Source organism: Lacerta agilis, chromosome 3 (assembly GCF_009819535.1).
Source record: "Lacerta agilis isolate rLacAgi1 chromosome 3, rLacAgi1.pri, whole genome shotgun sequence".
Taxonomy (NCBI): Eukaryota; Metazoa; Chordata; class Lepidosauria; order Squamata; family Lacertidae; genus Lacerta; species Lacerta agilis.
In genome coordinates, this window is record NC_046314.1 from 36,300,184 (window position 1) to 36,314,413 (window position 14,230).

Below are 14,230 nucleotides of genomic sequence, written 5' to 3' on the forward strand. Positions count from 1 at the left end.
ATCTTGCAGCATCATGCATGTATGTATATGAAAAGTCAATTTTATTATTTTGGTTTAGCTTCCCAAAATGGACGGAAGCTTCCATGTACAAGGATCATTACGCAAAGACGTTTCATAGTAATATTTTATAATGATATTCTCGTGGTTAAACTGTTCATGCTGAGTCATGCAGGATTTTACTGATTCACTGTCAGTGCATGGTAGGCGTTCTATAAATAACTATTTAAACAAGTCTAACAAAGGCAGATGAAATTCAGCTGTACTTTCCTTTAATACCTCAGATTGTTTGGCAAGCATTGTGAATGAGCCATATCTTGTGGTTTTCTTGGAAGATGTCCATTTTTACTTAATTTGGCCTTTTTAATTTTATTTTATTTTTAAACCCAATTTAATGAAAAGTGGGCCTCTGAGCAAACAACGACAAAATGTTAACTACTTCCAGGAAGATAATTCACTCATCACCTATGGCACTGCAGTTCCGTTGACCACATAAGCACTTCATCGGTGAGCATTGCAAGTGATTCACAACTTTAAAAAAAGCATAATAAAATTTGATTCAATTATATGTGGGGGAGTTTGAGGTCTTGAATAAATATTGAATGTCTTTTAATGTATGGTCATTTCCAATGAAAATGGGATAATATGGCTTTGTGCTGTTGCTGTAGTAGATATAGTAGTACTAGAATACATGTTATTTTTTCCTATTGTCCATACACAGGCAGTGAGATTAGAATATTAATCTGCATGTACAATTGACTCTTCATTCTGTTTAAGCCAGTCACACTTCTGCAGTCAAAACTTAAAGCATACATTTATATACTGTACCAAAGTCATGCAATAGATGTTAATAGTAGGATGCACAACAATTTAAAGAATACCATTATAAAATATTGTTTCCATAGCAATGGCTCAGGACAAATTTAATGCAAAGGCAGAGACAACTGACCTGAGCATGCTCTTTTTTAAATAATCAGTACATGGGGAAAAAATAGCACCACCAACCTTGAAGGTAAATTGACCTGAAGCAGCAGAGGTCTTAGGCTGTAACTGCTGAGGGACAGCAGCAGCCCACCTTGATGATATCCAAATGACCGGATTCCAGATAAACTGAAAAAACTAACTGTGGGGAAAAGTCTTTAACATTTCAAAAGACTGTAATTTGCTTCGTGAAAACTCAAATGTGGCACTTGGCATATATATATATATATATATATATATATATATATATATATATATATATATATATAGCGTGAACATCACTTCTAACTCTCATATGAGATCATCTGTTTGTTTGTAGCAAATTCAACGGCGCAATTATTATTTACTTCCATAGGAGTCCATTAACAAACTTTATCATACATGAGTTTATTCCAAAGAAATTCAAAGTTCAATAACCAAGCTCAATAGGTCTTACTTGCAAGTTAAGTGTGATGGGATTGCAATCTATACTTCTGGTAGATTTGGACAAAGGGCACACTTTTTTAAAAAAAAAATTACTTCTTCGTCAATGAATCTAGAACCTATTGGCTTCTCACAAAAAGGCAGGCTTGCAGCCTCTGGCTAGGATCCAAAGAACCATGCAACTATTTCTGTGCAACTAAAAGATCTTCTATTTCTCAAACAGCATTCCCCTATGCATCATACCAAGCCACTTTTGAAACAGGGTGATGTTTCTAAAGCAGTTTTTGATGCGGCATAGGTAGTCTGCTTCTGGTTTTTCAGAAGCCCACTAGACATGCACAAGCCCTTCATCATGCATAAAGTGATTTGTCGGATCCAAACCTGTCTTTTAACTTCACTACTACGGATGATTAAGGAAATTTCAAAATAGTGAAATTAAATAATATACTAATAAAATATAGTATTATATCTGCCAATTTAATTACTTTTTTATTGTGAAGAGTCTTCTGAGTCCTTCCTGACTGTCTGATTGTTTCTAGTCAAATAGCTGTACCAGTGTATAAAATACACTGAAAAAAGGAGCCCACAATGCAATCCTGCACGTGACTACTCTGAAGCAAGTCCCACAGAGCTCAAGGAAACTTACAGGTGAAACTCGAAAAATTAGAATATCTTGGAAAAGTCCATTTATGTAAGCAACTGTTTTAATTAGCTACTGGAGTTTGATATATGAGATAGACTCATGACATTCAAAGCGAGATATGTCAAGCCTTTATTTGTTATAATTGTGATGATTATGGCGTACAGCTGATGAAAACCCCAAAGTTGAAATTGTTAATTTGGGGTTCTCATCAGCTGTATGCCATAATCATCACAATTATAACAAATAAAGGCTTAACATATCTCGCTTTGCATGTCATGAGTCTATCTCATATATTAGTTTCACCTTTTAAGTCGAATTACTGAAAGAAATTAACCTTTCCACGATATTCTAATTTTTCGAGTTTCACCTGTATTCCCAGGTTCAGTTCTCTCACAGATTATTCTATACCACTGAAAGTATTGTGGTAAAGCCAAGAACAGGGGTATGATTTATATTGTTTTCTGCATATTTCTCTCATTAAAATAAATATAAGCAATAGGTAGTCATTATACTGATCAAGTTCACACAACTGTTAGCATTGTAAACATACGCTGACTAGTTAAGATCAGGAACACAAACCCTTCATGAGGTTGTCTATTTCTCATATTGGTTTGGGTATCAAATGCAATAAAAATTAATCAAAAGACAACATTTTTACAGGTGACACTATCTGGCTACTCCCTGTGAATATCTAACGAGATAGGAAAGCAATATTTAAAAGAAGGCTAGACTCAAGCTACCAAGCCATGAAAGAAATGTATAGTGGATTATGCCCATGTCGTGTGTGTATGTGTGTTTTTATATATAATATTTAAGGAATAAGGAATAGTTAATTTGCTATATAGCACCTATGTAGTTGTATACTGGCTTACTTCTTAACATGCCCCCAGTAGCGCAATGGGTCCTTGCCTCTGGCTGTTAATCAGAAAGTTGGTGGTTCGAGACCACCCAGGGACACCTGTAGGCAGTATTCCTGCACTGTAGGGGGTGGGACTAGATGACCATTGGGGGTCCCTTCCAACATTGCAATTCTATGATTCCCCCAGCAGGTGAGTTGCTGCTACTTACCAGGAGGAAGAGGGGAAGGCATCAAGAAAGGTAACTTACTACCTTGGTTCAGCCAGCGCATCTACCCTTCCCCAACCTCACCACCATCTTGCCCCTCCCCTCCCAGTAGCCAGCAGCAACTCACCTGCTGAGAAGTCAGGTAAGTACCCCTGCCTTCGGGTTCTATACTCTATATGATCAGAGCTCTAAATCAAAGAGGAAACCTATACATGAAGAGCACAGCTTTGGACATCCTCCCCTAAAACACAGACAGCTGAGGAGGTGGTAGGGTCATGACAGTGGGGGAAGGGCCAGCAGTCAGAGACCCACTCATGGAGGTTTATCTTAAATTTATCAACACTCTGAAAAACTGTTCAGTGCCTGGGCTGTGCCAAGTCATATTTCAGGTGAAAACTCACATGGTGGAATATTCCCCCCATGGAGGAAAAAATAATATTCCAATTTACAGAAACCAAACCCTGGCAGAGGGGCCCCACTGATAATCATCAGATTTGAGGGGGATAATGGCACCTACTGTCGCCCCACTGTCCCAAATTAGGAAGAAAAGAGCTCAGAAAAAGCTGCTTCTTACTTCTTATGCTTCCCCTCCCCCCTGTGTGTGGCTTTCAGAGGGAGAGAGTGGTGTTATTGGCTGATGTTCTAATGCTAGATTAGTATCCCAATCTGCAGGCACACCAAAAGGCACAGAACTGCACAGAAGGATATGGTCATGCTCGCCTGAATAACCCAGGGGTTGGTTCTGCATTGGGGGTAGAAAGAACTGTAATTCTAGAACAGGGGCTGAGGGTGCTGAAAACATTTCAAAATTAATTACTGCCTTGTAGAAACAAGTAAACCAGTCTGGATTTAGCTGGGAGGGTTTACACCTTTTTTAAAAACAAATTACAGTGCTTTGGGCTTGTAGGAGATACATCTAAAACAGCAAGCTTCTTTCAGTTTTATACCCATTTAACAGACATGGTCCCTCCACACCAAGAATTACAGTATCTAGGGTTCCTTTGGGGGAAAGAACTGCTTTAAAACCAGTCTGTAGCAGGGCAAAAAAACACAAAACACAACCCAATGTCTGTGTTGTTTATGAGATACCAATATTTTGGTTTCGTTGCAACCTATAATAAAAACAGGAGCCAGCTAGAAGCTGAAAAGCAGTAATCATTTCAGATCTGCATGCAAAAAAGAAGAAGAAGACCAAACCACCTACACTGGACTAGTCTCAATGACTTCTGTGGTCAGTGTTTTGGGAATTGTGGCCTTAAGTTAGAACCAACCATAAGTACAAGTCAGACATTTGAGGTCATGTATGGATTGGAATGTTGGTTTGGATTTCGACACATTCAGTTAAACCACATCTTATCCTTCAACACAGATTTCCAAAGGCTCCCAAGCAACTTGAACGAGATAGATAAATGTTACCCTCATACATACTTGATACATATCCCATCAGAGCGGCACACGCTACTCCCAAGTTGCACGCATTCAGTTTGTACTCTTGCATGCCGTGACAGCATCATGGTGCTATGTCCACAAGTAGTCCTTTACTTTGTGTCTTCGGCTGTAGCCAGGATAATGTTATGGAGCTGAAGTCTCCACCAGGACCTCCCGCAACAGATCCAATGGGGAAGTGGCACAGCACGACCACCACCTTCCTCCATGGAATATTAAGAAAGAATGGAGCACGCAAAAAGGTCTGAAATCTACTTCAGTGTATCAAAGGCTTGTCTTGAAACGCATCCACAATGAGAGGCCACATGTGCCCCTCACCAGGATTTGTAAACATACCGTATTGCCTAAATGCAGTTTACCCTAAGTCTCTTCTTAACCTAATGTATTTTTTTCTTTAAACACTCTTTATGGGCACTGCCAGGATAAATATGCTGCACATAGATTGCTAGAGGCTGCATCCTTGAAATTTCATTCATGTCATTTATTGAGCACCATCAATGAAGATAGTACTTTACAGCACAAGCACACAGTAGAAAAGGATAGGTCCAGGCCCCAGGGTGTATGCAGGGGGAGGAATCTAATAGTAGGGAGAAAACAGAAGCAGCAGAGTTTTGGATAGTGGTGATGGCACCGAGATGTGACAAGGCAAGGCTAGAGAGAAGGGTGCAGTTGTCAACAAGAGAGGTGACCAAAGTTTAAGCAGACTTGAAGCTTCCAAAGTTGGATGCAGCAAATTACAATCTATACAGAATAAGATCCTGGAAAAGTCCCATCAGCACAAATCCACAGTGCTGGCAATATTAGTTACTACCTCCCTCTGGGTGCAGCAGCAACAGTACATAGGTCCCCCCCCCCAGCTATGTCGATTAAGAACAGATATGCAAAAATTCTCATATATGTATAAGAATCAAGAGGGTCCATTCAAGTTACCAGATTACATTTCTACTCTTGTATGAAAATTTATGAGCATTCAGTGCTGCTCACTACAATGCTAACTGTGTGGTTAACAAATCTCAAGGAAGAGTTTTGAGTGGAAGAATGTGATGGATGAGTAAGGAAAGGTTTTCTTTGCTCTGTTTCTATTTCCCTAGCCAGCAATTGTTTGCTGTGCACATGTTTTATCTGAATACCCCCTCCTTCACAGCAGCAAAGCATGGGGGGAGGGCTTTCCCTCCTCTCCTCTCCTTTGGGCCAAAGGTGGGGAACCTGTTACCCTCCAGCTGTTGTTGGTTTACAACTCCCACCATCTTTGACCACTGGCCATGTAGCTTGGGCTGTTGGGAGTTGGGAATCCAGCAAAATCTGAAGGGCTCCAAGTTCCCTATCCCAGCTTTAGGTAGATTGTGGACTGTTCACCGCTGGTGTTGCCACTGAAAAGGAATAATAATAATAATAATAATAATAATAATAATAATAATAATAATCTCAGAGGTTGAAAGGAGAGAAGGGAAAACCCTTCACCCATTTAAAGTATGTTATGTGTTATGTTATGTGTGATGGCAGCACGGGGATGAGGAACCTATTGCACTCCAGATGTTGCTGGACTTCCACCATATGGAGAGCCAGAGGTTAGCCCCAGGACAGTGGATATGCCAGGGGTCATTCAGCGCTGCCAGAGATGAGAAAGGGAAATCCCAGGTTAGAGGTTTTCTTCCTCCCTTATGAGCACACATTCTAAACCAGGACTGAGAACTCTGAGGCTCTGGCATGAAGATTCCAAGTTACTAATCTGACAACACTTACTGTGAGGACTACAACCAGCCCTGTCCATAGACTCAAGGAGCCACTTGCCTCGGGTGGCAGTGTGAGAGAGACATCAGAACGGCATGCACACACCCTCCCTCATAAGCCCAAGGCCCTCCTGGGCCATCAGAATGTGACCATTTGCATGCTTTCTGAGTTCCTGGCGCCAGCAGCTACCTGGCCAGGCACTTTTGCATGACCTCGTGAGGTTTGGGATCGATTCTCTGCAGCAGCTGCAGTAAACAGCCATTGCCAGCACTGGGGAACAATAGCCCAGAGTTTCCCAAACTTGGGTCTCCAGCTGTTTTTGGATTACAATTCCCATCATCCCTAACCACTGGTCCTGCTGGCTAGGGATGATGGGAGTTGGGTCACCAGCTGTTGCTGGACTACAAGTTGGGGAAAACCTGCAATAGCTTTATCCCAGACAGCAAAACAGCTTTGACGTGCCTTGCTGAAGGCCAGTCTCCTCTGTGTGAGAATGAATGGCAGGAATGTCATGTTAATTCTAGGGATCCCGTTATAGCTCCCTACACAGGAGCAAGTGCGGTGCCCCACATGTTCGACTCATTAGGAAAGACTTCCCACCTTCCTCACCTCCATCTACCCCCACCAACATTCAGACAAAGATGCACAGGTAGCCAGATTCTGTTGGAGTACTTTATTTCATAAAGGGTTTGTTTTTTTAAGAAGAGAAAGGGGGGAGGGGAACTGTGCATGTTTCTATTATGTATTCACAGTACAAAGCAAAGCAATTAAGCATCAGGAGGGTGTGTGCGAACGCTCCAGGGTTTCTCTGGCTTATTAAGGAGAAGGTTCAAGTTTGTACAGGTGTCCTCCTTCTCCCGGAAGGGAGGGAAAGAGGAAAGGAGGCCACGGGAGGGCAGAGGCCAGCTTCTGGTTGCAAGGGGACATCCAGTGTGGACAGCACACTGGGAAGACAACAGAGAAGAGGAAGGAGAGTGGAGCTACTCAGCTGGAGTTGCTCCCTGGAAGTAAACAAACCACAGAAAGGAAGGAGAGGGAGGGAGGGAGAGTTAAGGGGGTATTGGTGAAGCACTCACACTTAGAGAGAAATTGTTTCCTTCTTTAATTCTGCACCATCACTTTTTTTCCAAGGAATAAAGGAAGGAATGACTTACCTTCAGCCTCTGTCACACAGAGGAGAAGAGCTGCACACAGGGCAGCAACTGCTGCAGGGAGCCTCGTCTTCATTGCTGTCGGTTTGGATCACAACCACATGAATGAATCTATTGGAAGAAAAAAAATCAGCACACATTTATTTAAGTAGTTTAAATGGATGAAGAGAAGAAATCACATAGCACCAGAAGGGAAGCTGCTGAGCACTGAGAAGGTACTATGCACCTCTGTTCTTAGCTCTCTTTTTTAACCCAGTGTTATATATAAGATATGGATCATATCTCTATTTGAAAGTGCTTTAATGATCAGCTGGGGGTTTTCCCCTGCTTCATGCACACTGCATACTATGTTCCCTTTGGATATGCATAATACCTTGCCAGCTAGAGCCAAACTAGAAGATATACACTGTATTAGCTATGCATCCATGCCCGTAAGTGCAGGGAATTTTCACTAGAACTGGGGGCAGGGGGAACAATCCAAGATGGCTATGTATGCCTTTGAATACCAGCTCTGGGAATCCCTATTGAGGAGAGTGCTGTTGCCCTCGGGTCGTCCATCTGGGCTTCCTATAAACACCTGGTTGGCCACTGTGAAAACAAGACGTTGGACTAGAAGGGCCTTTGATATGATGTAGCAGGACTCTGGAGGGAGTAGGTATCTATCCCCAAGCTTCAGTTCCCATCTAGATTGGGATGCCATATCTTCAATTTGCATTGGCAGTGGGGTGGGGTGGGGAAAATTCCTGTCCTTCCAATTTGCCTGTTCATCCCATCTGATCATCTTCTGGCAGTGCAAAACCATCGTCCATGTCAATTTCATGCAGAAGTATTTGAAATGACCAGTTAGTGGCAGAAGGGAGAAGGTCTGCTGAAAGTTACATGAATTGTTTTCCAGCTATGCAATGGTGGATTTAGGGGAGCATGACCGGTTTGGGGAGCCTCGGTACCACTGCAGTGGATGCTGCAGGGGACCCCAGAATGATTATTTAGAATGGAGCGTGAGAAGAGAAGGGGCACTGAATTTTGGTGTCACACAGGGCGCAGCTGAAATTTAAGTCCACAAAGTGTGCCACTGAGCTACGTGATGAATGATTAATAGATAAACTCCTGGACAGATCAGAGGCCAGCAATGTATGGTTCAAGGGCCAGATTTCATACAGGTGGGGAGAGCCAGGAAGGAGAGGAGGAGGAAAATATGGAGTGAAGCTGAAACAGACTGAGTGAGGAAAGAAAGTCTTCTTTAAGTATTAAGTTCAGGCTTTTTGGCAAGAGTAACCTGTCCCTCCCTGGCAGCCTTGTAGGTGGTAGGAAGATGGAGAGACAGAGAGAGAAGGAAGTATCAGAAAGAAAGAGAAGAAATGAGACAAAAAGGAGAGAAAGGTGGACCCCACCCAGTTTTGGCTCTGGCCATGCCCACTTCTGGTTTTTCCCACCACAACCCCAATCCTCCTAACAAATTATCTCCAGAGAAATGTAGTCTTTGGCAGGAAAAGGATCTGTAGCCCTCAGTGTTGAGAAAGACAGGCATCCTTTAGGAAGCGGTATAGGAGGGCTAGAGCATATCCTTAGGAGGCAAGGGGGTCTGAAAGCAGGATTTGGTGCTTGTTTGTTTTTCCTTTTCCCTTCCACTTCCCTTCTCTTTCAAAAGCTTTGCCCACTAGAATGGTTGGAGGGTAGTTCATTCTTAGGGAGGCAGAAGTGTGTGGGCAAAAATGTCTAGCTTATAAAATGCAATGCCTGTTAAAAGAGAGTGACCAAAGAGGCTATTAAATGGAAGACACATCCTCCCAAGCGTACACAACTTCTGCTTTTTTTAAAGAAGTGCTTTGCAACTGACACCAATATCCCAGAAAAACTGGCATGCAACTTCCTGGCATGGTCATCTATAGATTTTCTTTTTAAAAAAACAGACACGAGGGCATTTAAAGCAGCATTTTTTGCCCTTCACACATGCACACCAACAACAGGAGAGATAACCAAAAGCACTTCAACTGGCATGCATGAAATCTGTGGTCTTGGAAGTGGTGGGGGATTCCATCTGCATCCTCCTTCCTACCCCTGACCCAGAGCAAATGCAGAGGCCAGCCGTGAGTTCCAGCAACTGCTAATTCACAAGTTTCTTCTCTCTCCCAGCCTTCCCCTTCATGGGCTCCAATTCAGCTGGGAATTTTATTTGGCTCCTTTTTCGTAACTGTTGAAGCACTTAAGGATGACTTTAGAAGTCTAGGGTAATTTGGAAACTGCAATAAAAACACTCTGCCTACAAATATGCAGCTCCTTGATCCTGTCCCCCTCCCCGCCCCCGCCTGCCTGCAATAAGGTCTGAAACAAATTATACACAAGGGGATGTAACATACCAATGAAACCCAACGCCTATGTCTAGCACCCCTCTGACGTAGCAGCTTGATTGAGGGGGGGGTGTTCACACAGATGCAGAGAAAGGAAGAGAACTCTAAAAACACAGGATGGAGGTGAGCAACAGAAGATGTATTTGGTCTAGAAATATGCAGTTGGCTGCAAATCTACAAACCACTTAACTCTACTTATTCCTTTGAACAGTTATGAAAGAACTCATTAACTAGCCCTACTTATTGTTAACGGAGCATTCTGTGCGTATTCTAAGCAAGCAAGAGAAATGTGCGGAATTCAGTAAAGGGCGTGGAATTCAGAAGCTTTACAAATCTCAGATTTCACTTTTAACCCCCCCAAAAAGTGGTTGGCGGGGTGTTGTTTTGGCTGAAAACACAGATGCAAAACTGTGGGTCCCGTGGTCTGATAAAATCTCCTAAACTGAGGAGAAGGGAGAGAAAGCCTTAATAGGATGTCAAGTAGCCAAGGTACACTGCATTGCTCTTCCCTGCATTCAGCAAAACATATTTTCAAAGTAAGAAAATCTATGCAAATATTACATTTGTGTGATTTATGCCGATTGTGGAACTCAGAATTTTGCACTGAGGCAGAACATACTGTATACTAAAAAGGGTTTTGGGGGGTATGGGGGAGTTAAGTGATGCTTTTCCTTGTCAATACTTGATTTATCAATCTAATGTAGGCTGGGTGGCACCTGCAACACATTTACCACATTATAAATGTTTAAAAGGAGCAGTAAAATGTATTTTTTACCATCAAAGAGATTTTTTGTAGTTCCTCTATGGTGGGGGGAAAGCTATATGGGTGATTTTAAGAAATCTACTTGCTTAAGACTTGGGAGTTCGGGGGATCCAGCACAGACTCTAAATCCACAGTGATCAATGCTGCAGTCCAGTGCACACTTCCTTGGGAATAAGTCCTGTCCATAGGATCAGGTTGGCAGTGTGCCCAACTCTGCATTTAACTGTAGCCTTCCTACTGGGCCTTGAGCCAAAGTTCAATGTCATGATAGGCAAATCTAGTTAAGTTTAATGATCCTGTAGAGTTTTCAGAGCATCCTTGTCTTCACTCTGAAGCAATACAAGGGAGCCAATAAAGGGGGGGGGGCGGTTGAGTGGTATAAACTCCTGAAACTTTCGCGCACAAGTCTAGACTAAAAGACTCTTACATAGCCCAAAATGAGAAGCGGAGACGTTTGTAGCCCGTATAAACGAAGCATCCGAGATCTGGTGTGTTTAAAAAAAGGGGGGGAACCCCAACAGCAACTTCTAAGTTCAGCATTTCGTTTACCAAGTCCCGCGAGAAGGAAAGGCGCGAGTAATTAAGCAATAGACTTGAATCACTTATACCTCTGCCAAGTCCAAACCACAAAGCAAAACAGTTGGCGTAAATCATTAGGCGATTAACAGCTCAGGAGGAAGAAATAGTTTCTGGGCTATGGAAAGAGATGTTTTGTTTTGTTTTGTTTTGTTTTCTTAACACACACAGCCAGAAGGTAGGCTACGTTTAATCGCTATGCGAAACTGACAAGACTCGACAATACTTTCCCAGTTCCTGCCCGAGACCTGACGCTCAACAGAAGCTCACACGCAGCAGAAGCGCCTGCTCAATGGATGCTTTTAGTTCTTTTGCCTTCCACTTGCTTCTAACTTTTTGTTGCTTTTCCTGTATGGCTTAATGGTTTCATATTGTTGTAAACCGCTGTGATATAGTTTTTACGATACAGCGGTATATAAATATACCCCCACCCACCCCAATATACACACATGCGGTGATAATGCAACCGAGAATTCCTCGCTTCTGTAGCGGCCAGCCAACGTGAGCGATCTTGTTCGTTGCTCTTCTCGCTGCCTACCTGCATGCATGCATGCATGCACACGCTCTCCTCTCCAGTGCTCCACACGTGAGCGCGTCTGCTCCACACGTGAGCGCGCCGGTGCGCTTCCAGAAGGCATTTAAAGCAGGGAGCTCGAAGGAGGACGCGGAGAAGCGCTGCTTCTGTCCAGGGTGTTTTGTCTGAGCTTCCAGCGCCACCTGCCGGGCAGAAGCAGCAACGCAGCCACTCGCCCCCCAAAGAAATCCGAGCTGAGCCAAAGCGTTATAAGGATATATATTCCGAGCGCCCCCAACCCGCTCCGGCCGCTCCTTCCAGACTGGAGTTCCTACCACCACCAACACCCTTCGAAAACGTTTCTCTTTTTAAATTGGCCAAAACGCTTATCCGATCGCTTAGCAACACTTTCCCCGACTTTTCTGCTTTCCACTGCACAATTTATGAGCTGCCCTTCTTGAGTTGGCAGCAGCCAAGAAACGCCGCCGCTCTGAATTTATTTCAGTTTATTTGCAGTCACCCAGACCTTGAGAAAAAAAGAAGAAGAAAAAGCAGATCTCTTTTCAGACGCGTCGATCCCCGGCCAGAGAATCGTTTCGCACACAATGAAAACAAAACGCAATCTTGCACAGCTCTAGAACACACACAAAAACTCTTGAGTCCCAAACCTGCTGAAACGAGCAAACGTGAGCGATTGCCCCCACAACAAAACTACCGACTGGAAAGGAGAAACTTACATATAAGGAGCTGTTGCACAGCCAGAGAAGGCGCGGGACGAGGGGGGCAAAGAAAGAGCTTCCGACGCCAAGCCAGTGTGAAGCAGTTGCGACCAGGGGTTTCCCTTGCCCACGTAGATAGGGATTCCTTGCCCACCCCCAACTCCCAATCAGCTTGATAAAAATGGGGCGCAGGAACTAAAGATCCCCAAGGACAAACGATGCGCACTTTTCTTTTTAAACGCCACTATTCTAAGCAATCGCCAACGGAGAGGAAAAGGCAGCAAACCAGTACAGTAATTATTTGTGTGTGCAGCCCTTTTCAGAGCCCAGAGCTGCAGAAGCAACAGCTGATGATAAGCCGTCGGATGCCACGCTGGTCTTTGATTTCCTCCACCTTCCCTCCCACCTGAATCATCTGCCACTTTATGGGGAAAGCTGACCAGAGACCCTCGACGACCTCCTGCCATCAAATCCGATTCCACCGAGGACATCGCCTCCCCCCCCCCGCCCCCCCATAAAATCCACGCTTCCACCGCAGGGAGCCCGTGCGCTCCGGCTCGCGCACACGCCTGCCCGCACCGCCAGCCCCGGCGCACCAGCAGCGCCTTTCGCCTGGGGCGCCTTTGCGCGCGGGCAGCCCGGCTGCTGCTGCTGCGAGGGCTCGGCCGGCACGAGGCGAGAAAGGGCTCCCTCTCCGCCGCGCGCGCACAGACCTAGGGTGGCAGGGCTGGCAGGGAGGGCGGCGGAGCCGGCTTCAGGAAGGAGGCAGCGGCGGCAGCGGAAGAAAAAGCTCCCGGGCACCTTGAGGCAGGGCGCGGCCAGAGGCAGGAGCGGTGGCGTCGTCGAGAGGAGCGGCTGCTGCTGCTGCTGCTGCTGTTGCTGCTAAGGCGGCGGCTGGGCTGCGAGGGGTCTCTCCGTCCGGGACGCCTCGCCTTCTCCGAGTGGGAAGAGCCTCTCGCCAAGCGCGCTCCTTAAGAGAGGGCTGCTCCCAACTCCGCGCTCGCCTCTCGTAAGCGGTTACGAAACGGCGGCGGGAAAAGGTGGACGGCTGCCACGGGATGATCTAGGCGCTCCTTTCCTCTCCCCTCTCCTCGCTAGTAGGGGAAGAGCGAGCAGCGCCCGCTCGCCTGCTGGGAAAGGGGCGCATACCTCGCCGCATTCCTGAGGCATGAGGAGTCCCGCGCGAGCGCAGCAACAGCCCCCGCCGCGGAAGGGCTCGCGGGGGAGGGGGGCAAGGAGGGGGGAGGAGAGGGGGGAGGGGGCGGTGAGGGGGCAGTAGCCGCCCAGCCAAGAACACACGTAGCTGCTGCTCTCCGGGCTCCCCGCGCCCGAGCCAAGCAGCAGCCGCGCGGCAGTGGCTTCTGGCTGAGGCCGGGGCCGGATGGGAGTAGAGGACGCCGAGGACAGAGAAGCAGCCAGCCGCTGCGGACCTCCGGGGAGGCAGGCGACGGGGGGGGGGGAGAGAATGTCCCCGAATCGCCGAAAGGAAAGATGTGGTTTTCATTGAGAGGAGTCTGAAGTGGAAATACTCGCGGGAAACTGAAGTAACCCTGAATTTCTTCCGTGGGAGCATTATTATATTTCTTTGCGAGGGAATTATTTCGTGTGGCGAGCTCACGCATTCGGGAGTTAAGGGGTGTGAGACACGCGCTTTTCTAGAAAGTCCAAAGTCTCATTGGGCATTCAGAAGTTCTGCAAACTCGCGGGTGCGAAATTGAGTGAAAAGCAGTCATCTGTACTTGGTGAGCGGGCAGTCCCAAGCGCACAGGATTGCATCCCCTGGTGTTGGGGAGAGGGGGGAACCCCCTCATTCAAGTGTGAAATTTGGTGGGAACCCAGAGAATGCTGTACTCATGCGGGGAAATTAAACGTT

The 14,230-nt window shown here is 45.6% G+C and overlaps 1 protein-coding gene across 1 annotated transcript in view; it reads right to left on the minus strand.

Annotated features, from left to right (window-relative positions):
* Nucleotides 1-13,228, minus strand: part of COL12A1 (collagen type XII alpha 1 chain) — a 105,145-nt gene extending 91,917 nt beyond the window's left edge. Inside the window, 2 exon segments of the mRNA XM_033143254.1 lie at nt 7,441-7,548; nt 13,159-13,228. Coding sequence (XP_032999145.1) covers nt 7,441-7,513 — 73 coding nt within the window. The 5' untranslated portion in view covers nt 7,514-7,548; nt 13,159-13,228.
* Nucleotides 13,229-14,230: the final 1,002 nt, after the last annotated feature.